At 40.0% G+C, this 26,038-nt stretch overlaps 1 protein-coding gene across 6 annotated transcripts in view; it reads left to right on the top strand.

Moving 5' to 3' along the window:
- mpripa (myosin phosphatase Rho interacting protein a) overlaps window positions 1-26,038 on the top strand; it is a 62,986-nt gene that overhangs the window by 19,957 nt on the left and 16,991 nt on the right. For 3 of the 6 annotated variants that reach the window (XR_015774905.1, XM_088069588.1, XM_088069589.1), the window contains exons 4-12: window positions 9,745-9,896; window positions 12,571-12,655; window positions 17,614-17,911; window positions 18,206-18,755; window positions 19,953-20,085; window positions 20,208-20,324; window positions 23,338-23,394; window positions 23,500-23,568; window positions 23,683-23,772. Coding sequence is in view for 5 of the 6 variants with exons in the window: in XM_088069588.1 (XP_087925714.1) it covers window positions 9,745-9,896; window positions 12,571-12,655; window positions 17,614-17,911; window positions 18,206-18,755; window positions 19,953-20,085; window positions 20,208-20,324; window positions 23,338-23,394; window positions 23,500-23,568; window positions 23,683-23,772 (1,551 nt within the window). In the remaining variant the exon portion in view is untranslated. Of the gene's footprint in view, window positions 1-9,744; window positions 9,897-12,570; window positions 12,656-16,193; window positions 16,248-17,613; window positions 17,912-18,205; window positions 18,756-19,952; window positions 20,086-20,207; window positions 20,325-23,337; window positions 23,395-23,499; window positions 23,569-23,682; window positions 23,773-26,038 lie in introns of all 6 variants that reach the window. The other 3 variants (XM_042507979.2, XM_088069590.1, XM_042507982.2) reach the window with 3 other exon arrangements.

Here is a 26,038-nt window from a genome sequence, read left to right on the forward strand (position 1 = left end):
AGTTAAGGGATTTAGATCAGCCAAACTTTCCTGCCTCCATGATCCACTACCCTGAGCGGGATATGTGACAAAACTAAAATGTTTCACATCACCTAATTTACAGATAGCGAGTAGCAACAAATATGCTTTCTGTTGAGGAAACTGATTTTACAATTGGGAGTTTATATCAATTCAACTTTGGATTCTGTGTCAATTTTGGTTCAGTTAAGCAATCGTGGTGCAGTGTTTTGTTAACAAAGTCAACAACAAAGTGTCTTATTTTTGCTACCGCTTCAATTCACACATTCATATGCAAAGATGGCCGAGTCTCATTGGTATCAAAGTATTTCAAAGTGAAAGACATTATTTCAAAGGAATAAAAATAATTAAAATAGCAGCCATAACATAAACCAGTAGGACAGACACTTTCTGGGAGAGTCAAGTTTTTCTTTAACATTGAGGATGTTGATTAAAGGTCTAGTGTGTAGGATTTAGTGACATCTGGTGGTGAGGTTGCAGATTGCAACCAGCTGCAACTTTGTGTGTAGGAGAACTGGAAGCTGATGCGGAAACGCAAATGGATCCATCTAGAGCCAGTGTTTGGTTTGTCTGTTCTGGGCAACTCTACAGCAAGGCAGACTCCATGGAGGAGGAGCTGCCCTGAATGTAGATATGGGCTCTTTCTAAAGTTATGAAAACGCAGTGGTGAATTTAAGTTCATGAAAACATACTTATGAATTTTAAGATTTCATTTCTGCCAATATATTCCCCGAAGTTCTACACACTGGACCTTTAAAGAAAAATTTAAATGTTTAAACAGATTTTTGGAATAACCAAAGATATTTTCTTTCATTCCACAATTCTAGCAATCCAGATATCATATGTTACTCTTTGACTAAAAGCAATCTCTGTGCACTTTTAAAGAAGTCAGTTTTGACAACGTAAACATTTTACACATGATGCAAAAACAAAAAAATTCAATTCATCAAATAACTGATATTTTGCTCAGCCCTAGTTGACAGCAAGTAGCAACCTCCACGGCTGAAAATTGAAGCCAATGCGGAAGTGCCAAAAACTGCAGATCCTCTAATGGCCACTTGAGGCTGGCTCCAAAACAGAGTACAAAAAATGGTTTTGGTCTCTATAGTTAATAAGGGTGAATTTTTAGCTCACTCACTTGCTTACATTTTATTAAGGCCCAAAGTTACACATATTTAAGGGTGTGGCTGCTTGAGTGACAGACTGTCTGCGAGGCCTAACCACACTCTGTGAATGAGATCCATCCCTCGATCCTCCACAGCTTCACCCTCTCATCCATATATCAGTCACCAAACAAAGATGGTGACAACCAAAATGCCAAACTCAGTGCCTCAGCAGTTCACAGACCAATGGGTGACATCATGGTAGCTACGTCCATTATTTATACAGTGTATACTTGGCACAAGTGGAGGTTATAAACTGAACTGATAAGTGCAGCAAACAGACAGGTATAAATCATCACAGATGAGGAGTTAAGAAAGCAACAACTACAACAAAGAAGTTTACAAATTTTATACACAGTAATTTAATTTGGCACAGTCTGTATTATCCGGCATAAGTGTGCAGAGAGGAAAGTAACTGCTCTGATGAATATTTGAAGGGTTGGATAGAGGAGAAAGGAAAAAGTTACCAGTCTGGGAAACCACACACACTCACAGTAATTCTGCTTAGTCTGAGTCTGAGCAGCCAACGCAACATGACACAACTCGATCGTAGCACCTGTTTCTCCAGCCGGCCCATCTACTCTATCAGCACCCAGACACAGACTAACTGATTTCTCACACTCTGTCTGTATTTTGCAATTATTCATTTGTTATTGTCATATACGTTACTTAACCACTACTAATAAAGTAGTAGTAGAATAAGAAAGTAATGTACCATAGATAAGTTGTTTTATGTGATACCCACACACCCACACATGCATTAATTATTCTGGGCTTGCCACCACTGTGAAGCCAAAGCTCTCGCTCATGTAGCTCCAGTACAGTTGCATCTGATTGACTGATCCGAGCCTCTATTTGAAAAGAAACCCGCTGTAACAGCAGAGAAAATGGTCTTCATCCTCCAACTCTCCCTCGTCTTCCTCCTCCTCTGCATTTGTCGACTGCCTGGCCTCCTAACACAGCATTAAACCACCCACATCCTCTCACCATTCTCCATAAGAGGAGCAGCACTGCTTCCACCCACACTCCTCTCTGAAATACCTGGTACAAATATGTGTGAAATGTGTGGTGTTTGGATTACTTCTCAGAATATCGTGTCGATACAGTGCTCTTGCATTTCACTGCTGTGTAGCCAGGTCGAGAGCAGATGCCTATATTGTAGCATTCATCTGAACGTCCTGAATGCATACCAGTGGAGTGAGGTGTATCTGAGAATGCCTGGAGGACTGTACTTGGCCCCGTAACAGAGATGTCAGATATCCACCATATGGTTTAGTCTGATTTTATAGAGCTATATATTTAAGTACAGGCATTAGTGATGGTTGGTATTAGAGCTGACGCTATGTATGTATGTTACTTAACTTTGTCTCAATAATTGGGGTAAAGGTATAGGGCCATCCTGTCCATAACCAGTCTGTCTGCTCTAGATCCTGGTCTGATTGCAAATCTGTGTTTGTATGATAACTGCGAATGTGGGATGGAGAAAGAGAGACAGTGGCTTGTATTTCTCTGTAGAAAGACTGGAGGTGACTCCATCCATCTGGCACCTGAGGACATTTCCCTGCAGCTGGTTGTTGGCATGCCTACTGGTATCAAAAATGTGTGTTTACCTCTGTTGTCCTAAGTTGCTAGGGAAAGATTTATTGCATAATTGCTGTTATCGGTAATGAGCAGAGGATGTTGGACCCTAAAGAGCGCTGATTCTAGGCCATGTTCATGAGTCAGGACGATGAAGCGGTGCCAGTTCATCAGCTTTCCTTTTGGCTCCTGTGTCTTCAGTGATCAAAGTCAAATGGCTATGGATGCAGGGTGAATAACTTGGAAACAGTGCTCAACGATCCTGCTGTTACATGTCGAATGACAAGTAATGTAACTTAACGAGTCAGATTGGAGCTTTTGAATTTGTCACCAGCAACGTTGGCAGACAGACTGGCACCTAATAACAAAGAACAGATGTTTCTGATCGCCTTACAGGTGTTTATTACTAATGATGACATTGAGCAATATTTTAGGTGTATTCATACTTAGTGATGGGAATTGAGAACCTGTTCCGAATTGTCTGATCCATCAGTATCGTATGCCTCCGAGCTTATCCAGTTCTTTTATCGATGCCGTCATGTTTTTCTAACAGTTGTACATTGCAACACAATGACGTCAAACTTCTGAATCTGCGCTGCAGGAAACTTGCAAAATGAAGTCATGGTGGAAATGAAGAAGCAGTCTGAAGCATGGCTTCATTTCAAAAACGAAATATGACAACACTTGTGCTATAATGTCTGTAGTATAATAATTTTAATTCAGGGTGGAAACAGCAGACTAAAACATCTTCTATGCAACATGGGCCTCGAAATATATATATTTTTTTTAAGTGGGGCTGTTTGAGACACTTATCAATTGTGAGTGTATTACATCAAGCACAGTTGGGCGTTTTTGTGTAGTTAAATAGAAGTTATATGGTTAACAAAATGTAGCATATAGCAAAGGAAAGGGCTGTCTGACTGGCTGTATGTTTAATTCTTTGTGTTCTGAAATAATGTGTTTACATTTTGTGAACTAAAAATGAATATCTCGTATATAATGTGTGGACCTTGAACTGATGACAGAGGAGAAATCTTGACTCTGAGGCTGGACCAGCTGGATACCACTGGTTTAAAGGCCCATTTTGCTGATAAGCCTATATATGCAGCAATGTATTGCTGAGCTTCTGGGGTGCTGGTCCCATCTGATTTTCACAGGGAGAGCACCGACCACCAGCTACAGTATGTACACTGTCCAGAGATAATTATCTCATAAAACCCCACTTAAAAAAACAGAGCTATCCCTTTAAATTCCAGGAATGCCATGTGTTTGACACTCTACACGTGAGTGTCATGGCAGTGGCTATAATGGCCCCGGTATCCATAAAACATATTCATTCTCATCCCTATTCATTCTGATAGAAAATGAATGAGGAAATGTGATGAATGTGTGAAGAAAAGGTGAAAGATGTGAGGTGCATGCTAAAGGACAAAATAAGATGTTGCAATATGTGACTCAACCACATGGTTAAATGCCATTTCATTCCCTCACGTTCCTCTTTACTGAGTCAGTTTAACTGCACTTTCACTTTCCATGACTAGAAATGAGTCTGTTGAACCCAAAAAATGTTGATGGCAGAGGATGAGAATTTGCTTCTCGACCAAAATTGAGAGTAGACCAACAGCCAGCTGCCAAGAGAAGCAAATATTTCTCCTGCTGTGTCATAAGGGAGAATGGGATGTTTTGCTAAGCTGCAAAATGGCCAAGAGTGAAGGAAGCCAAGGGCGCAAAGGCATGCTAATTACCATTTTCTAAACAGAGAGTAGGTTCCTAATGAACACTGTTATAATGATACACACCATCTGGACCAAGATCACAGGACATATGAATACTGTATGGCACGGAGAGGAGTGAGCTATGCAGTGGACCAGTTGTAGTTTCTGAGTGGGTAAACTGGGAATAATGCTTTCATTCACTTGTACTGCATGGCAAGAGAAATTAAAAAAAATATCTTTGAACACTTGAAATAGTTTGAAATGTGTCATATTTGCTGAAACTGTTATTATATTCTGAAGGAAGATGGTGTGGCTGTCGTGAAAAAAAAATCATGTCCCTCAGCAGTCAGTCACTCCACGATTGCGGTCAAACTAGGCAGCACTGATCAAATAAATATTTTAGTGTACTGTTTATTAGCTGTAAAATGAGTACATTTGTAACTTGGCCACCATGTTGTACACCCATCAGCTGGGCCCACTTTTTCAATTTACAGCTTGACAATACACTTAAATATGTTTCTTAAAACATTTTAGTTGAGAAACAGCCAATGCAGAAACAAAATCTTGATTAATATTTGATAAGTGCTGCCTATTTTGGCGGTTTGATCACAGTTCACAAGCAGTGATTGAAGTAAATGACAAATGCAACTCTTTGGCTCTGATTGGTAGTTTTCCTTCACATGCAGTAAAGCCATTTTTAAAGCTCTACAGGGCAAAAGAGTCTGCAGAGGAATATGATTTTTTTTCACAGATTATGTGTCTCATTTAGTGCTGTGTGACTGTAGTATCAGTTTCAGCAAATATAAAAAGCTTGGTTTTATACACTTACCAACTAAAACTTTAAAGCTGATGGTTGTTTATGTTTTTTTAGATTTTACAATTCTACAACATGTTAGCTAAAACAAAATAATAAGAATTAGGAGTGTTATGATACATTGGTCTGGATTGATATATCAATTCAATGTTAAACCATCCATTATTATGATGCTAGTAAAAACATTGACTTTTACCACCATCTTTAAGACACACCTTTATTTTTAAATTCCCATGGCACATCTTTCACTATTTCTTTCCAAACACACCACCATCCTAAACATTCAAACAGTGCTAGCAGCCTAGCATCAATCATTTAATGGTAAACAATCAAGAAAAAGGTAATAAAAATATACAGATATCATCTCATATATCAGTCTCATTGAACTGAATTTAAATCACATAGTTGTAGACTTTGTGATATCACAAAATATTGTATCGTTGTCAAAAGAATCAATAAAATAGTGTATGGTGAGGAAACTTGTGATTTAAACACATGATGAAAATGTTAAATAAATACATTGCTGTATTATCAATTAGTTAAATACTCATACATACAACTATTGACAGGAAGCACAATAATCTGGGAAAAACTAGTACCATATGATAGCTAAAATTGCACATCTAGCTGCTCTGTCAATCTTTTCACTCATATATCACGATAAATATTGGTGCTCCTGATGTTAAATGTCCTCCTGTCCCTCTAGTCATCACAGACTGGCCTAGAGAAACCAAATCTTTTTCTGATTTGTCCCTGTCTCCCCATGAGACTCTGCTCAATGACTCCCATCCAGACAGCATTCATATTATTGTCTGAACAACTTCAGAGACTAGAATAAGTTTATGCTGGCTTTATAATTTCCATGCTCTGATCACAAAAGGACACTTGTTTGGGCCTCTTGTCTCTCGGTCATTTCCTTGTTGAGGGTTAAGGGGAGGAGTGGCTCTGTGGACTGTGGCGGCTGACAATCCCACATTGTGTGAACTGCTGCTGCTTCACAAAGGGCCCATTGTGGAGAGCGGTGACCCGGGAAAAGGGGACCGGGTCTAGGCTAGGTGACAGAGAGGTGTGGGTTCGGGGGGCCTGGGTCTGGGGGCTAGAGCTGTGGTGGCTGGCCCAAAGCGGGGGTGTGGAATGGTGCTCAGCTGACACAGCGCTGGGGCAGGGACGGTGCACACGTGTGAGAGGAGTCCCGTGCCGCTTTTATACATACACTGTACTCCTACACAATCACCTACTTTATGTAAGCACTCAAATCTCACTTTGAGGTGAGCGGCTTTATGAAAATAGGGTTTTAATCAGAGCTGTTGTCAGTCTCTGATTTATTTTCTGTGTCTAGGAGAATCCGATGCTGTGATTATAAAACTGGGAGCTTAAGCTGCTTGTACAACTGTTCCCAGAATTTGAAATATTTTGCTGTTTATCCTCCTCTGACTCCAGCTCAAGGACAAGCCCACATGTGTGGTGCACTACAGATTTGTTTACTCAGACAGATGGCCCAGCAGTCCAAAGTCAGAGTCCACAAAACCTCGTTTTTTTCCCCTCTGCTGCACTGCTGTTCTCCTTGAGTTTAAGACTTAATCTCTCATTTCTCACCCTCTGTCCCCAAATCTCCTTCCTCTTTCCATGTCTGAGAGTGACAGGGCTCTCAGGTCAAGCTGACGCCAGTCTCTCTGTCCAGTCTGAAGCAGGCCTAGGCCCTCGCCCAGCTGTCCCAATGTCTATTTGTCCGTCTGTCTGTCAAGCCCGGCTGTTGCCCTGGCCTCTCACCTTAGTGTCAAGAGCCCTTCGATGGTTGACCATTTTAAGGCCACGGGCATAAGAAGTTAAACCGAAACATAATGGCCAACTGCCCTTGTGGCACTTAAGTTTTACCATGAGACACTGTCATCCCATGCTGCCTCAGATTGTTCTTTTACTCTAAGCCTAGTTGAACCAACCTACTATCCTTGTTCCAATTTTCTGTGCCAAATTTTGACTGTGCTATCTGCTACAATAGAGAGTGGTCAAAGAGTTGAGAATGAAAGTGACATTTAACAGTAACAAAGTCAACAGGGCCTCTCATCTCCCCTCAGGGTTGGATCACCACAAGCTGTTAACTATTGACTGCTCTGTCCACATTAGAGGCTTCATCTGCTCTGTTGCTGACAGGCTATGGTTATGCTGCACAAATTGGGTCCTTGACTTAGATTTATTCAGACAACAGCAAACATGAACGAGAAACCTTTTAATTTTGTTTGCAGCTCTATCTCCTAATATATTCTGATTTGCTGAGGGCTGTAATTTATCATCTGTGGCTACCTGGTACTTATAGCATAGAACCACTGTAGTATTTTGGTGTCTATAATTCTGCCTGTATGTTTAGTGCAGTGAAGGTAGGGCCCAAAAGCTGTTCAAACAGCCACCCATGCCCAGTGTGTGTAGTTATGCAGTACTCGTTTACTTCATTGAGCAAATATAAGTCCCTCAGTCAACATAAGATTATCAAGACTTCTCCCATTTCTAGCATAAGTCATTTGGAGGTCAGAATAAGCCAAAATCAGTTTTCTGAACTAGAAATATCTGTGTGCAAAGTAATATTTACCTTCTGAAGTACTGTCTTTCTAAGAATGCATCTGCAGAAACATTTTCCACTTCAAAAAGCATCATTTTACAAAGACTGTATGACAAGGCCCACATCAACACAACAACAGGCCCACATGGAGCGACGCAGTGCAATGGACTATAAATAGATTATCTTATCCGTTCCAAGTTGAGCTAGCATGTCTCCATTCATTGCAAATGAGCCGTGCCCACATACAAAGCCACTGTGTGCTCACATAAACCTTCATACGAAACCTTAAGTCATTGTACACAAAGTAGTATTATTGTGGAAGTCCTGTGGCCACTTTATTTATGGCTGACAGATGGCATCCATGTCAGCATGCATAGTTTGGTTCACACCTCACAGCTAGGCATCAGACAGATTAAACTCAAAACCGCTCAGTGAACCCATGAACTTGCACTTGTTTATAAATGGAACAGACAATCCTTTCACAGGTCCTTCAGGCTCTTTCTAGTGATGGAGTATGCAACATGGCTGTGTAGATTTGGGCAGAACAACCAACATTGTGATGAGCACAGGTTATATTCACATTGGTACATACGCAGTGTAAATAATCTTGAAGTTCAAAAATTTGCCCATACCCTTAAAGATATACTCCACCCCACCAATGAGCATTTGTACTGTATATCAATTACTCACCCTGTGTAGTGCTGAATTTGTGAAGTAAGCATTGTTTTCTTGCATGCATCTGGTGAACGAGTAATCCAAAAAAGAGAGCTCTTGCGGAATTGAAGTAAAAGGGGTCCACGTTTAATTATAGCAAAACTATATCAGTACATCTATTTATCACAATAACTTAGTTAGTACAAGTGTTATTGTATCCAGTGATGTGCCTAGTACTTCCTAAACAAAAATGCTGGTGCACCGTTGGCTCAATATGTAGTTAATTTATGTTATTGTGTGACTTTGGTGAATCTGAACTTACCAGGCCCCCAGGAAGTGCGCCAGGCTTTGAAGCCAATTTTTGTATAGTGGCCAAACAGTGTAATTACAGCATCACATGATACCTTGCAGCCCAAAAAGACATTTTAGTTCTGGTAAAGTTACTGTTTTTGTCAGTGGACTCTAACTTTGAAGAGAGCACTGTTAAGTTTCCCTTTTAGTTAAGTTACTCCTTGGAAAGGACTGTTTTGGGGAAGTATTGAGCATATGTGAGCATATATATTGAGCTTGTATTTTACTGCAAGGTTGTTTGAGAGGTTGCAACTGGATGTATTGATATAGATTTGCTGTTAAACGTGGACCCCTTTCACTTTAATTTATCAAGAATTTTTCTGTTTTTGGATTCTTCGTTCACTGTCGAGGCATGCTTGAAAAAACAAAGTTGTCTTTACAAAATCAACATAACACAGCGTGAGTAATTGATATACAAATGGACATTTGCAGCTACTAAAAGTGAATCATTATTATTGTGTTGATTATGGACTTAAGCCTGGATTGAGTGGTGACTATTAAACAAATTCAATAATGTCATGCTGAGTCCTTCAGAGTTGTCAACAACTGCCTAATTTCCCCATCTAAAATCACCCTAATTGTTAATGGAGTGATGCTTTCGTTTACAGAGTTAGTGAAGTAAAAATCTGCATGTATAATGCAGTTATGTAATTACTGTCATTTTAAATGCTGCAATACATATCGCAAGAAACAGAAATATCACAGCGAGCCCTAGCAAGAACATTCGCCTGTGCACAGACTGTGATTATATCAGTGTGTGGTTTGCCAAGCTTGGCAGGAAAATTGATGCTGGGGTGGATTGTGTGAGAAGACAGACCATGTGCAGGGATATGTGGGCACGTCTGTTCACTTCCCCACTTAACACTTTTATCTATGTGTCTCTGCTGTGTCCTCCAGCCCAGCACTCTACCCCAGGGTACGATCAATATGAACCAGTGCTCCGACGTCATCGATGGAGAGTCCAGGACGGGTCAGAAGAACTCGCTGTGCATCCTGACCCCCGAGAAAGAGCACTTCATACGGGCTGAGTGTAAAGAAATTATCAACGGGTAAGAAATGATTACCAGGAATCTGTGAATTTAAGAATTATAAATAGACAATCTGCCGTTATGTATTCATTTATATGATAAAGTAAAACAGCCTCAGGTGGGCAGTATGGTTTGTGTTGCTCTCTATTTTGGTTTGAGTGGATAGGGATGACAGCAACTTGGACAAGGCAGAATAGTTGTGCGCAGCTGCCATTGCTGCCAAAACTGCTCTGCCCCCTGCTGTCTCCTTTGGGCTGTGCTTCTCAGAGACTTGTAATCCACACTGCAGTGACAGTGCACATTCTTGAACTGTTCCCTCTTCCTGCGTTCACACAGATGCAGATCACAGCACACAAGCTTTAAGTCTCATAATTTGGTTGTCTCTTGTCCCTCTCCTTCACTGCTGCACATTCAAAGTATGCTGCTGCAGTGCACCCTCACTCCCTGGCTGTAACATTCATATTATGGCTATTCTTAGGAAACTGTGACTCACAACACCTACTCTCTGTTATGCTACCTACTCTATCACTGTACACCTCCCACTCTCCCATCATCTGGCTCCCATGTGTTGGTTCTCGGCTGTCACACCATCATATCAGCCCTCGCAAAGGTTGCCATTAACTAACAACGGTGCCACAACCTATTTTTTTTTTTTTTTAAAAGTATGATATTGTATGTCTTTCCTAGTTTTGCAAAGCTCCTTACAAAAGACATTTGCCTGAGTATAGAGGCAGTGCTGTGTGGGCACGCAGTCATTTGTAACTGTGTTTGTATCTGCAGTGGCAGTTAATAATGTGACTGTCCACACCAAAGGTTTTCCAATCTTTACAAAGTGGGTGGAGTATGAAAACATTTCATAATACATGAGTGTTGTCAGCCATAGTCTCTGACTTTATTCTAATCATAAAATCACCTGGTTTTTCTATATTGCACAAAGTCTAATATTTTACTATTTGAGGATTAGTGTTAATCTTGACATCTTTATATTCGTTAGTCCTAAAATCAGAAGTCCAGGTCAGTTTTAGTTATATTTGTTTATTTAATCTTATTTTAAGTCAAAATGACGGAAACCCTGGACACTTTCGTTTTAGTTAAGACCAAGAACATTTTAGTAAAACTTCAGCAAGCAACTTCAGGGTTAGACTTCATCCAAATGATTTCAAGTGAGAATAAATCTACATTTCTAGCTTGCCTGGACGTTAAATGAGGGTGCTATAGTGGAGTATGACGGCAAAGTGGCATTGAAAAGCTATGAGTGTGGGAGTATTATTTGTGCTGTGTAGTAAAAGATGTATTAATGCTTTTCAAGCACAATGCTTAACTAAATCCACCTTGGCTTATTAGATTATAGTGTCCTCATGAAGTGCCTTTTTAATAAAGAGAAAAAACAGAGTAAAAACATGAATTAACAAGGAAAATTAAATATAACAACACCAGGTGTTAAGATACATTGTGTTTGAGGATTTGACTAAGACTGGGGATGTTGCAATTAACCCACAAGTGCAGTTACATAAGGTCACAGTCTCATAACAGTAAGAATTGTTGTAGGGATGCACTATAAATAACAATAATAATAATAATAATAATGATACTACTACTACTACTACTACTACTAATAATAATAATAATAACAATAATAACAATAATAATAATAATAATTGGTTGTGAAAACTGGGAAACTTCGACACTTCCTCTGATTTCATCCTTTAACTGTGACAAAAGGTTCTTTTGCTGCATTAGCACACTGTTTAAAAAGTAGAAAATGTTTGATTTATTATCATTATTGAAGCAGGCTTGCTGTGTTAGCCGGTGTTTCTGTTGTAACATGCTGTTTGGGCATACAACGGTTACATTACCTAACTGCAGCCCCCATTGTTGTTTTATTTGTCAGCTGTAACAATTATAAACTGAAAGTTTATGCTCCGTGCAGCAGAGTCACAACACAGAGTAGCAGGAGTCAGATTTCACTTACGGGGAGTTGAGTGACAAAACGTTGATGGTGTCGTAGTAAAAGATTAAAGCACTTATTTGGCAATATTTCGGATTTAAACCCAGTTGTAATAAGGAAACTTATAAAGTTCATGCGGGAAAAGGAGGTTTGCATCGCCAAGAAGATGGAGGTGTGCAGCCTGTCGCCTGCTGTGGCTTTTCATCTTAACAGCTCGCTGCAGCAGCCCCCTCTTGCTTCAACACTCACTGCAGTATTTCAAACTGATCCGTCATCCACAAATGCCTAAAATGGCTGTTGTCTTGTTTTAATGTTTTTGATTAACAATAGCTGTAGAGCTAATGTCACTGAAAAAACACATTGAATTTCCTGTCACTATAGTACCTCAAAATAAAAGTCAACTTGTGTTTCACTAGTTAAATGCTTTTAATGTGACGCTGCAGCAGCAGGACGTGTATAGTTTGCATTGGCAGTAACTTACAGTGGCATCATCGATGAAGATATTTTCTTGTAAACCTCCGGTGTAATCACAAGTTTATCTACCAATGGCAAAAATGTCTCACCGTGGCATAGTTGTGTTTTCCTTTAGTAGTAGTATTACTTCATTGTCCTTGCAAGTATAATGGATTATATTTTGTTGCAGGTAACTTTTTCCTAGTCACATACTGATCCTCTGTGGGTGTGCAGTTTGTATAGTGTCTATTTAGTGTCGCAGGAACAACAATTTGACTGTGTCACATTTCGTAGGTGGCAGGAGGCTCTGACTGTATACCCGAGGACCAACAAGCAGAACCAGAAGAAGAAACGCAAGGTTGATCCGCCCACTCACCAGGTAATACACCTATGTGCACATTCCACAGCAAAGTGCTCTAACCTTGCTCACTGAACAGGGAATGAGTAGGAAGCAACCAAATTCAGATGGTAGTGTGATATCTTTGCTTGATGATTTCTTTTTTTTTCTGCCGTGTGTGGAAGGGCTTTTGGATGCAGGAACTCTTCTGCATAAATGTATAGCAGAAAACAAGGAGAGGGTGATGTTACACACTTAAGTGAGAGTAAAAATGAACAGTATTTTTGAGATTATTAGATAAAGGTGATAAAATATGTGCATGCAACAATTCTGATGCAAATGTTGTTTAGTCTCTGTGCTCATTTGAAATCATCTGAAGTATTTCCAAATGACAGATAATGAGCCATTTTTGGCTCCACACATCTTAATGCTTACACTTTGAAGTTGGATATGACTTTATGCCAGCACTGTTTGGGATAAAATGGGCATTATAAATGATCTGCGTGTGGCGATCGTGCCATTGCTACATCAAAGAAAAAACATGCATATATTTGAAGGCAACATGTGCGGTTGAAGTATGCGGTATGGAGGCTTTTCATTCTGCTCAAACTACACCAGCTGTTTTCCCCCAGTGAGAGAGAGATGTATTGTTTTCCTGCCAGCGACATGATGAACAGTTTATGCTCTCCATATTTGCATTCTTGAGTCACATGATATAAACGAGTAGACAGCGTGCCACATACTTCTAAATTCATCTGTACATCTAGATTTATTACAATCATCATTGAAAAACAAACAATCTAAAAGTTAACACATTGTCAGCTATTTTTCTGCAAATAATACTGTCATTATGTTTCCAGTAATGTAGACCTTTTTTTTTTTTAGATGCAGACAATATGACCTACTTTTGATATATACACAGTATCACCTGCTCAGGAGGCAGCAAACATAAGTGAGCTATCAAAATATTCCTGAGCAAACCATCAAGGATAATGATGACAGCTGCCCGCTAAAATAACATTCAGCCGTAACGTAAAGCAATGTGACCGTGATCCTCTCGCTCGTGAATTTGCTGGTGCACTCTGTTTCATTGTCACGTCCACCAGCTGCTGTCTCACCTGCCAAGCTTTTTCCCCGAGTCCTGGCCGTTCAGTCATTAACCTTGTGCGTGTGTTGACAGTCATAGACAGAGAAGTCAGATTCAGGGCTTCAAGTTGAACTCTGTTTAAGTGTCCTTGACCAGTTAAATCCCTGTGCTAAACACTAAAAACTGCAACATCACAGATGTTAATAAACCCTACATTTGTGCCGTGTGAAAGAGTGTGAGTGTAGGAGAGCACAACTGCTGAAAATGCTCATGAGGAATGGGAAAGTACCTGGTGAAACCTTAACAGGTGAAGCAGAGGCATTTCTGTTATAAATGGTCAAAACAAACCAACAATCATCATACCCTCTTAGCTGATTTTTTTTCTCTGATTTCAGACTACCTTATCAGATCTGCCATGATTATTAGGTTACTAACTACAATTAGCAAAAATAAACCAGATTACCTCTACGGAAGATAAAATCGGCTTGTCACTGGTATGGCAGATGATGAAATATTGGATTTGGTTAACAAGCTGATTCCAGTTGATATCACAAACTGATTTTTTAAAATTAAAATTATGACAAAGTGAACATGTATAAAATAACAACCCTAAGTTTAAGTATTTTTCTTATTTTGCACAATGCGTGAATAATACATCCATTGAAAAGCATTATAATGCTATGAACTGTAAATAAAAAATCCTCAAAATTACTCAAGGTGTTCATGAGGTATCCCACTAACTTTTTCTGATTTCACTCTGTGACAGCTCTTAGCCCTTGCAGACTTATTGAGAATGCATGTGAAAGTCTGTGTCTGCAAAGATGGACTTAGGGCTTGAATCCCCTGCAGGGCTTTTCATTAGCTGACTTTCCACATTGACAGCCCTGCAGAGGAACACAGATAGATAATTTCCCTCTGGAGAGCAATGTGTCTAGAAGAAATGTATAAATAGGTAAAAACTTGATTTACTATATATACATCCATTTTTTTTGTTCTGTTATGTATTCTTCACTAATGGCAGATTTGTTTGCTATTTAACTTTTTTAGAATTATTTTTATTACAATTCGTAACTCTTGACAGACATTGCTGCCAGTTATTTGTTTTTATGTAACTTATCATATTGCGGTTGCTATCATATGTTATGTATCCCTCTAAGCCCATGAATATGAATTCAGGACATTGCAATGAAAGATCTTAATGCACAATTTTCCCTAAATAAGCACTGGTTTGATAATGATGAAGTTTATCCACAAGAGAACAGTACACAGTGGCCTTCAAGTCTTAAGAGCAAGGTGAGGAGCGTCATTAAACCCATGTGTGCGACATCCATTAGAAACAGGATGCCCAAAGGGAATAAAATTTCTCTTTTCATGTCAGTGCAGTCAGATAAAATAACAGGACAAGGTAAAGCTTTATCGCCATTATAATGGTTGTCATGACAAGATGAATTATATTATATTATACAATACTGGACAGACCACCCACCATGGGATACAGCTTCCCCCCTTCCCTACCTCCTTCTTGAGGCGAGGCCAGATTTGTGGCGAGTGCACACAAAATTCTCTCTGAAGTTCATTGTCTGGTTCCTCTAATGACGGCGCCCTGAATCAGACTGTGACCTTGCCAGACTGACACTAACAGGCTCATTTGCAGAGGGACAGTGGTGACACAGCAATGACCTTGAGTGTTTTCCCATGTGACCTCCGTCATTTATGTCTGCCTTTCATTGTTGCGTCAACAATACTTTGTGTAGATTAGTGTACCTGCTGTGTACTACAACTTTATTTCATCTCAATAGGTCCCTATATTTGCTTTAAACATCAGCACTAGTTAACCTGAACCTGGTTGATTCTTTTACAACCGGACATAATCGTTTTTCTTGCATTTGAAATGTGCATTGCTTGAAGTAACAGTCAAGGCCAAGCTATAATATTAGGGCTCGCAATGTGTGAGGGTGATTATGCTTTCACTAATGTCTGTTTCTATCGTTGTCTCATGGGCTTTTCAGTTGTTTTTGGATAAACATGTGATCTAGATTGTCACAGATAAATATCCACAGTTGTGTTAAGTCTCACCTTCTCACCTCAAAACTAACCTCCTTCCACTTTGATTACAGTTACTGGAGATATATGCAGGAAACTGTTGTAAATACTTGAGCACTGTAAAATGTTTGCCTTCTGGGTGGTGCTCCTAAATTCAAGCACCTGACCTTGAGTATAATAAGTATATGACAGGAAACTTACTCATGTCTTATGTTGTAACTTGAAAGTTTTTCTTTCAGATTCTTGTGTTGGCTCAGAATGCTTATAATAGTGCTTTATGTCATAAATTTGCATGAATTTGGCCCTAATAGAAACAAAACTAAACACCATAGTTCAAATAATACAGAAACTATAAAAACCAGAGAGACAGATTTTTGGGTCTACCTGTACTGATTATAAATCAGCACTGCATAGCAAGCATTAACATCAAAGGCTTTTTGTGATTGGCAGGGTGGAGAAACTGCAAGCCAGTGTTTTTCCACTGAAGACATGAATGGACACCCAGTGAGTTCAGCTTGGCCACACTTTTCTGCTTCACCCTTAGTTGCTTTGAAATCCCAGCCCTAGTAATGATTTTTATTATAATTCCGATCAATCCAGGTGAAGGTGTAAATAAAAAAGACATGCTTTTTGCTTCTTTTTCCCATACTGAAAGAGTGATTCTTGGTGCTACGGCATGTTGTGGGTGATTCAAGTAGGCTGGCTGAAAAGTTGTCTCAGGGTTGCTTTGCTTTTGAAATCTTGCTTTCTCCTCTTATGAATTCAAATGATCTTGCAAGTAGGGATGCACCGATTTGACTTTTTCAGTCCCGATACAGATTTGTGGGCTTTGGATATTGCCTCATCCAGAGCACCAATCTAATACCAGTGTTATATTAATAAGCTGTACACCTCACTGTGCGGAAGTAAAATTGCTTTCCTAACTTTGTAAAACAAAATGTAACAAATGAATACAGATTAAAAATTTAAAATACCTCCAGCCGACATGTTTGTTGTAATTAGCTCCCTAAAATATGCAGTCTACTGATGCATTTTGTAGAACATGCACATGTAATCATACAAAAACAAAGAACTGACCTGATCTGCCCCATTATCACTAAAACCTGATCAGCTCTTCAGTCAGTATCATCCACATTCTGATATCTGTATCAGATCGGTGCTTCCCTACTCGTGTCTTCCGATTACCGAAAGTGTTTCCAATATGTTCTGGTGACATCAAACTTTAAGCACAACAGTAATGAGTGTTTAATTTAGTTTGCTCTTTGTATTAATCAGATGATTGTTTTCTTATGCAAAATCTACCCTATTATATTCCATTTCTGCAGTATGTATTTTTCTGTTGTTTTTTTTCCTCTTAATGCCTCAATAATACAGGTGTGTTTGCCATGAAGTAAATCTTTGTTCATTGTCAAGCTGTCAATCTTGTTCTGTTTTCCATGTGACAATGGAGCATGTGTACATCAACAAAAAAGGGTTTAAAGGGCCAGTGTGAAGGATTTAGTGGCATCTAGCTGTGAAGTTGCAGCTAACAATAAACTGAATTCCCCTCACCCCTCTTCCAGCTTGTAGAGCCTACGGTGGCCTTCAGGTAACATGTAAAGCCCCCTTTAGAGCTAGTGTTTGGTTTGTCCCTCCGGTGGAAGATATGAAGAGCTCATTTTAAGCAAACGAAAACACAGCAATCCATAGTTCCAGATGATTCTACACAAATGAAAACATAATTCTGAGTATTTTAGAAAATGTATCATAAAATTTATAAACATTGATTCCTGAAAGTATAAATTATATTTCCTTTATTTGACTTTTTACATTTAAATTCCAGTACTTAATTAATCTTCAATCTCTTTCCTTCTCGTACTCCTTTTTGTAGTCTCTCTGTGACCTTACCTCCCATTATGTCATTTCCTCTTCCCATCCACTCCTTCCAACCCAAACCCTCATGCAGGAGCCCGGCCCGGCCAAGGTGACAGTGACCAGCAGCAGCGGAGGAAGCATCCCTTGCCTGCCCAGCAGCATCGCCAGCGCTGAGCGCGTCCCAATGAGCCGTGCCACTTTGTGGCAGGAGGAGAGCCGCTGGAGCAGGGCCACCATCCCCTGTAGCCGCAGTGCTTCCTGTCTCAGCCAGCTGGGCCAGAGCCAACCAGAATCCACTATCACTACTCAAGACGGTGAGGACTAAGATAACAACATGCAGATCCCCAATAAAAGCACCCTTTTCTTTAGTCATGAAACGTCAATTTCAAAACTTTTTGCATCTTTCTACTGCAGAGACAGAGTAGTTTTATGTAAGGATTTATATCAGTGAAATACTTTAACCATAAGCTTCTTCAGGCACATACCCAACAGCCTTAACTGTTTGGGGAAATAGCGTCTTAACCGATATCTAATGTACGTTGCTGTATTTAGCCCTATATACAGACTGTTGTGGGTGTCATGTAAGTGGCATTGTGTCCTTGTTTCAGACGGCGGCACCATGAGCACTGGACGCAAGGTACGAGTGGAGAGTGGTTACTTCTCCCTGGAGAAGACCAAGTCAGAGCCTTCTCCACAGTCTGCACCGCACTCCCAGCCACCCCAGCATCTGCCCCTGTCCTCTTCAGCATCTTCCTCCTCTTTAGGAGCTCTCAGTCCCAGGTACAACTCTGAGCCTGACTCCCAAATTTCCCCTTACCAACCCTCCCAAGATCCTTTCCCTTCTCCAGGCGCCCTTGTTTCCCCCAGCTACTCCACCATCAGCTCCTCCCAGAGCTCGCTGGACTCCGAACCCAGCGGGAGTACACCCATCTGGGAGGGGCGCAGCGGTGGTGGAGGGAGCACCGGTAGTGTCAGTGGTGGAGGAGGCAGAGTTGGCCGGCCCGGCAGGGAGTACGCAGCGCTGTCTGATGTGCCACGGGCTCGCAGACTGAGTTACCGTGAAGCCTTCCGCTCAGAGAAAAAGCGGCAAGACCTGAGGACCCGAACACGGAGCCCTGGCAGAGAGGAGGTGGCTCGGCTCTTTGGGGAGGAGCGAAGGTAAGAGGTTATGGATAAGTGTCATGCTCGGCACAAGATTCTACAGACACATTTTAAGTTGCAGAAACACGCACGCAGATTTACTTGTGATTATAACGGCAGCCAAAAATGATGATAATCATTAATGAGCCACTGGTTGTTAGCCCTTGGCATAGCCTTAAAACATATAGAAACCATGCCAAGTAATCTATTATGTGAAGCTCATGCATTGCTTAAAGCACTCAGCATGTTAGTTTTTTAGCACCACCCTGTGGCTGATGTCCTTGAGGCACTCTTATATCTTAAACATCTTTTAATACTGCTGGTCTCCCTGAGCTGGTTTGCCATTAATGATTTGGAGATTGAAATGCACGTTTTCTTTTCTACTGATCTCTACCTTTTGCCCTTTGCTACTTTTGCTAGTTTGTTTTGTCGTTTCAATCTTTTCCAGGGGCTACTGAACAGAGCTTCTCAGCGCTAATGCTCAACCAACCCTTCCACCCCTGTCCCAATGCTGTTCCCCGCTGGTCACCGCTGATTCCTGCTTTCTGTCATTTCATCTCTGCACTGCCTTGGAGCACACACACTGTTTCATAATTACTTGATTTACTGTACATACAATCCATACTCAAACATACTGGTGGTTGGTACTTGTGGTGGGTTTACATACACTTTGATCTCTTCTTTCTCATACATACACATGCACACTACACACACACACACACACACACACACACACACACACACACATTAACAAGTGCAGAGCCTTAAGGTAACACAGACTGTGTTGCCATTGCTGCTACTTCTGCATCGTTTTAATCCACCATCCTAGTCATTTTCCTTTTCTTTTAAGGTTTAATCTCATCATATAACACCTAATCTTGTTCTTTGACATGTCTCTGGATTGTTCTCTTTGGGGATATGATCTCTACCTTGCACATTGTTGTCTATGACAGGGACTTTGAGTCTAGAAAAATGTCCAAAGACAAACTGAAACTACTTGTATCCATTGCGGACATTGATTTTGGCTCAAATTTGCTTTCATATCATGCATTGGTCTTGTTTTTATGCTGTTTCTGCCACCATTTTAGGATGATATGCTGAAAATGTCATGATTGAGATATACAACTCATTGTCAGACAAGACTTTTATGTTTATTGAGATATGTACTGTATATAAAGTGCTTCTTTGAATAGCTGGTCCTTTTGTGTCTCTTAGGCGTTCTCAAATCATTGGCCGATTTGAGGAGGGTCAGCCCGTAGAGCGCATGGACACAAGCAGCTCCAATGAGCCCTCTGATAACACCATGAGACAAGGCCGCAGCGAGAGACGCTATCTGGCGAACAAACATGTATGCTATTGTATTTATTAATCCTGAACAACTAAACCAAAAAATGTGTAAGAATTCGCTGAAATCTCCTTACCTTCATCAGGGACAACTTCTAATTTCTAATTTTAATTAAATATTGTTAGGAGATGTCACTGGATGCAGGAAAGGACCGTTCAGTCCCTGATGTGTCCAGCTCCACTTTTGCCAATTTAAGAAGAGCCAAGTCACTGGACCGCAGAGTCACGGAGTCCTCAATGACTGTGAGTACTGACAGTACTTGTGAAGGGTACAGGGGCCATAACCAGCAGAGTACAAAATGATTTCAAGGTCCCATTAAATGGCTTTATGATTCAAGATGCAGACAAAAGGCCCTCATCACCTTCCCAACCATTAAACATGCCAAGTACCATTCCTAAATCCCGCCCCTTTTGCTCAGTGCACCAGTAACAGTTAAGAGTGCTTGGTACCTGGTGATGTGATAGACCTGTCACCCAAAACGACTTACCAACACTATGTGCCCATGTGCACTGTGCTTTTATAAGAGAAAAAAACATCCCAGAGGACATATCTATACTTTAAATCACATTTACAAAGGTAGCACATTCTGATATGTCCTAGCTGGCAGAATGAGCTACTCTACTTTTATCTACCTTTGTAGTGGTATTAGTTCGCTCCAATAGATCAGTTTCTATGGGAAGGTCATTCTGAATAGGTTGCTCTATTTGTCAAAAAAAAACCCAGCAGAACCCAGGTCAAGTTTCCATTTCCCTGTCATACTTAGCTAGATATGCTATGCGCGAGTCTCATCTGTAAAATAGGTTGGTTGAGGAGTGCTTCTGTAGGTATCGAAAACAGGTGCTATTTGGATCCAAGGACATGTTTGACCAAGAAAAGAAAGAGAGTTTAGACATAATTTGTTCTGTCGGTAAGTTATAACCAAAAAAAAAAACAAAACCAAGGTGCATTGCTTTGCAAAAGTTAAAAAAAACCCAAAAAAACAACAAAACTTTTTAGAATTGTTGTTTTGTTTTTGGTTCACGACTTATGGACAAAACAATTTACAAGTCTATGCTTTTCCTCCTTTTCTATAATTTGTGATGAATGAAAACCAGATTTTTAGGATGGTTGAAAGATGTGGTTGAGGGACTGTCACAATCCTCAAGGGACACATTACATTGTGTGTGTTCACATCTTAAGTCAGCTAATGTAAGCAAAATGTTAGCTAACTCTAGCTTTGGAAATGAACTGATAGGGTGGTTGCAGACAGTTTTTTAAAGATTACACAAATTATTGTTAGCCAGGAAAGATCAAGACTACTCCTCCTTTGTTCGTATTATCTCTGCAAGGCTACATGCAGGCTGAAGTAACTTTGGATGTTATTTATTTGGATTATATTATTTGGATTATTTGGATTATTATAGTTTACTGTAGTCGTTGTTGTCCGCTATCAGTGCCCAGAAATTATTCAATACACACTGCGGCACCTGGCTAAACTGGCATATTGGCATGTCTCTTTTTGTCAAGTTTGTCCAGCCTAGCAATAGTAACTAAAGGGGGCGGGATTTGGGATCAGACAATCATGTACAATTGAGTGCTTACATAAGTACTGCAGCAAAGATTGAACCCTTATGGTGCTGTGGTAGTTTGTTTTTTTGTTTGGTTTTTCTCCCTCTGCACCACATAAACCAACTTTCTTTGTAATGGGCACTTCTCAGGAGAATGACAGAATGCACTGGTCAGCCATAAAGTCAGCATTCATAATTAAACTTAAATTACGCATGCAACCAAATACCACTACCATGCTACATGCAGCCACATATACAAAATTAACCCTCTGAAACATGAACAAGTTGGCTCGATTCCTTTGAGGAGCATACGAAGAAGGCAATCAGCAACTTTACAAGTGACCCAAAAAGCAAAAAACTAGTCAAATTTATTTTTTTTTCCACTGAAAATTTTTAAAAAAAAAAAAAAAAAAAAATGTAAAAAACAAAAATAAGGATAGAAAAGTGCTAAAATACTAATGCTACTACTTCTACTACTACCACTACTAATAATAATGATGATTATTATTATATAAAAATAATACATCTCAACAACATTTTGAAGATATTATTCTAATAAATATAACTGTAGTTTTCTCTGTCTCTTTTTGTTATTTTTCTTGTCACCTTTTGCTAATTTCTTGCAATCTGCTGGACATTTCTTGCCAAGATGCTCATTGCCTTTTTTCTATGTTTTGGAATTCGATCTTGCCAATTTTCTTAGGATTTTAAAGGTTTTAAATGCTTGTGAAAGGTGTCTGAACGCATCACAAGAAAACTGATATCCACCCAGGGTTCAAAGTGTTGAATTAGCGCTCCTTTTCTTCAGTCTTCACAAGTGAGATTAGAGTAGCCCTGAAGTTCCCAAAGGTTGCACTCGTATCTTCCTGACGTCTGACTCCTACCAGTCTGACACAGTGCTACTGATCTGAGGTCTGTGCAGCGCTGCGGGGGCTATCCGGTCAGCGTGTGGTTGGTCTCTCAGGCCGAGCTGCAGCTGCTAGAACCCCCGCCCACTCAAACACACACGCGCACATTCATGTACACATCACTGCCGCCACCGCTACTGATGGTTATAAATAGCCAGCACAGAAGCAGCCGCAGTCGTGTGTGTATGTCCCCGGGACAAACCGAAAGAAACAGATTGTCAACATATGAAGTGAAGGCAGTTAGCCATCAGAATGACACTCTGCCAGACGGTGACACCACACCTGATGAAGCTCAACAAAAACAAGGTATTGTTGAGTGAGCAGTGGCTAGCTTTGTGACGAATGATTTACTTTAGAGTCTATAAACAGACTTGAGTTTGGTTTCAATGTGCAGCAGAGTTTGTGTTTCACAGGGAAAGTCCAGCTCCCGCCAGTCAGTCTCTTTAGCTGAAGCCACATAGCTGCATTTATACTTCTTGAGCTGAGGTAGTGGCCTAAATGTAAACAAATGCACACAAATGCAATAGTTAGTGAAATGTCAATTATATATTCTGATTTAATCAGCATTGCTGATGCTTGCGTAGTGACAACTTCTAATACAGAAACAAATCATCACAAAATGTTTCAGCAAAATATGATTTTACTTGGTTTCACGCTTTTTCTCTATGAATGTTTGACATTTGAAACAACAATTGAAAGCTGTTATTAAGTTGTACCTAATTTTCTTGTTATTGCTTTTCAATAAATTAATCTCATTACATCACATAATATGGCATCACTCTCATCTGTCTTAATTGCAGCCAGATCTGCTGAACTTTAAAAAAGGATGGATGACAAAGCTGTACGAAGATGGAATGGTAATTTGCTTTTATTAATAGGATTAAATGACATCTGCGTCTACTGAATAAGATCGTATTCTCATAGCAGGCTGGTGAAATCCAATTAATGTTTTTTCTCTTTAGTGGAAGAAACACTGGTTTGTCCTGACAGATCAGAGTTTGAGGTACTACAAGGACTCGATAGCTGAGGAGGTAAGAAATGTCTGAAGGAGAATGAGTGATTTTGACAGCTAATTTGAACACATATGCAATTAAATTTTGTGTTGTTGTTTGTTTGTTTGTTTGTTTTTTGACTTTTGTCCTTAGGCTTCAGAACTGGATGGTGAGATTGACCTCTCCACATGTTATGATGTCAAAGAGTTCCCGGTCCAGAGGAATTATGGTTTCCAAATCCTGGTGAGTCTTCATGTCATCGATTGTCTTGTGTCATTTGTCACTAGTGAAGATGAAATTCGTTGTCTACACACAAGCTTTGCTGTCTCCTGACAGTCTATAAACAGCCTCAGACAGCATGTGTGGCAACTTTGGGTATCAGGTTTTGTCTTTCTGAAATGATTCTTTGTCTGTCATGACGGATGTCACTTGACTTGTCATCTCTCCGTGAGGGGCTGACATCATGGTGGTCTAAATCCGCTTCGACCGTTGCCAGCCCTGCTTGTCTCTCTGAACCCATGTCCCCCTCATCCTGCACAATATGTTTACCTCACCTCTTGCATTCAAAAGCCTCGTCCTTGTCCACATTAGCTCAATAACACTCAGGTTTTGAAACCTTTATTGTACAACAGTTTTGCAGTTCTGTGGATCCTGCTTTGAACCCGATGAGAGAATACTTTAGTCATATAATCCTTTGGCCATTAAACATTTTTAGCACTTGTTGCTGGCAAAATACTTACCAGACGCATATAGTTGCAATGCATCGTTATCCATTCGATGCCAGTGTGGGTTTTGTTCTCGCTACATATAGATTTCAACTTGCCATGATAATCTTGTATAAGGCGAGAGGTAGCTACAAGGTCATTTCTTTTGTTTACATTTGATCGAAGCAGCTTCCCGAGCTATTTTCTCTGGAGGAAGTCAGAAATAGAGAAGTCGAGGGGATCGTTGTCTCTTTGGCTGAGATAAGCATGGGTTTGGTGTCGAGAAATTAATAACTCCAGTATTTATGTCTGCTCCCTCTGCTCGTGGTCAGACTGGGAGGGGCTGTTAATCTGTCATTACAGTTAAAGCAGTGGAATAAAATACCTGGTTACTTAAATCCCATTATTGTGTCTTAAGAGACTTTAATGCAGGGGTGTCAGAAACGCAGGCCACGGGCCAGATCCAGCAGCCAAAGGGTCCAATGTGGCCCACTGGATGACTTTGCATTCCTAATATTGATGCACTTGTGAAGGCTAAGAGGTGTCAGGTTTCAGTTCTCTGAAAAAAATATATACTTTGTGGTCATATTGAAAGATATTAAAAAATAATAATATTGAAATAAAATATTAAAAATAAAATAATCTGTATTAGACTTCTATTTTCAAACAATATTGGAGGCACCCTATTGCTGAGTCACAGCCACAACTTTTGATTTATAAATGGTTTTTAAAGGTGATTGTGGTGATGACAGCATTACTACACAGGAGTCAAGACGTGTGTAAAAAATGAACATGTATTGACAGCAAGCAATAGACTTGCTAGATGTAGAAAAACCGAGGTAGCACTTACTTTTCTTTGTACTCTCAGGCTGTTGGCATGAATGTTTTCAGAATGTACTTCTTTACACAAGAAAGAGGAAAATTGGGAGGTGTTGTTATTTATGTGTAATTATGTAATGATTGTGGTCATAATAGTCGTAGCTATTTGAGATCAGTTTGGGCTGCATGAAGTAAAGTGAGCTTGACACACCGACTTAAATAAATAACTGTGCTCTTGGAAAATTCACTTTACTTCCACTAGAGGTCACTGTATCTAAGATTTAATGTACTTGCCATCGATTGTAGGATACCTCGGTTTAAAGGGAGATTTCTACTGCTCATAGCAGTTCTCTAAAATTTGACATCTTTTGAAATCTTGGGCATTAAGAAGACAGGCTAAATGTTGTGTAATTGTATGTATGAAGTGTTGCATCTGCCACAACTCATTTTTAATGCCAGAGACTATTAACATTTATTGTATTTGTAAAAATCCCCAAACAGCACATAAATGATTAAAATATCTCATCCAGTGTTATAGTATGAAAGCAGTTGTGTGTGAAGCACCCATCCTAAACTGCACTCAAGCTTCCTAAATTTGTGACACAGCAACAGCCCTGAAGGGTCTAGTGTAGTGGGTCGCCAGGGCAACAACAGCAACACATTGTTTTCCACATAAAATAAATGGTGTAAGGTTTTTTGTAACTGGTTTTGGCATTTTGCTGTTACTTTGTGGCAAAAGGGGAGCAGCGGGAGCATCATAGAGGACTAAATCTAACAAATCAAACCTAAGAGAGTGGTATATCGAGTTGATTGCACAGTCAAGTTTAATGCATCGCACATTGAACAGAAAAATCCTCTATTACTTCTTGTGTTACTATTTGACATGGTGTTGTAGTTGTGGGTGTAGCGACAGCCTAAAAATACATCCTCTTCAGCTTTGTTTCAGTGATGCTTTCCTGTTCTGCTTTTAAGCAAGCTTTTAAGCG

The sequence above is a fragment of the Plectropomus leopardus genome, chromosome 19, assembly GCF_026936395.1.
Source record: "Plectropomus leopardus strain MGB_pleo_1.0 chromosome 19, ASM2693639v1, whole genome shotgun sequence".
Lineage (NCBI taxonomy): Eukaryota > Metazoa > Chordata > Actinopteri > Perciformes > Serranidae > Plectropomus > Plectropomus leopardus.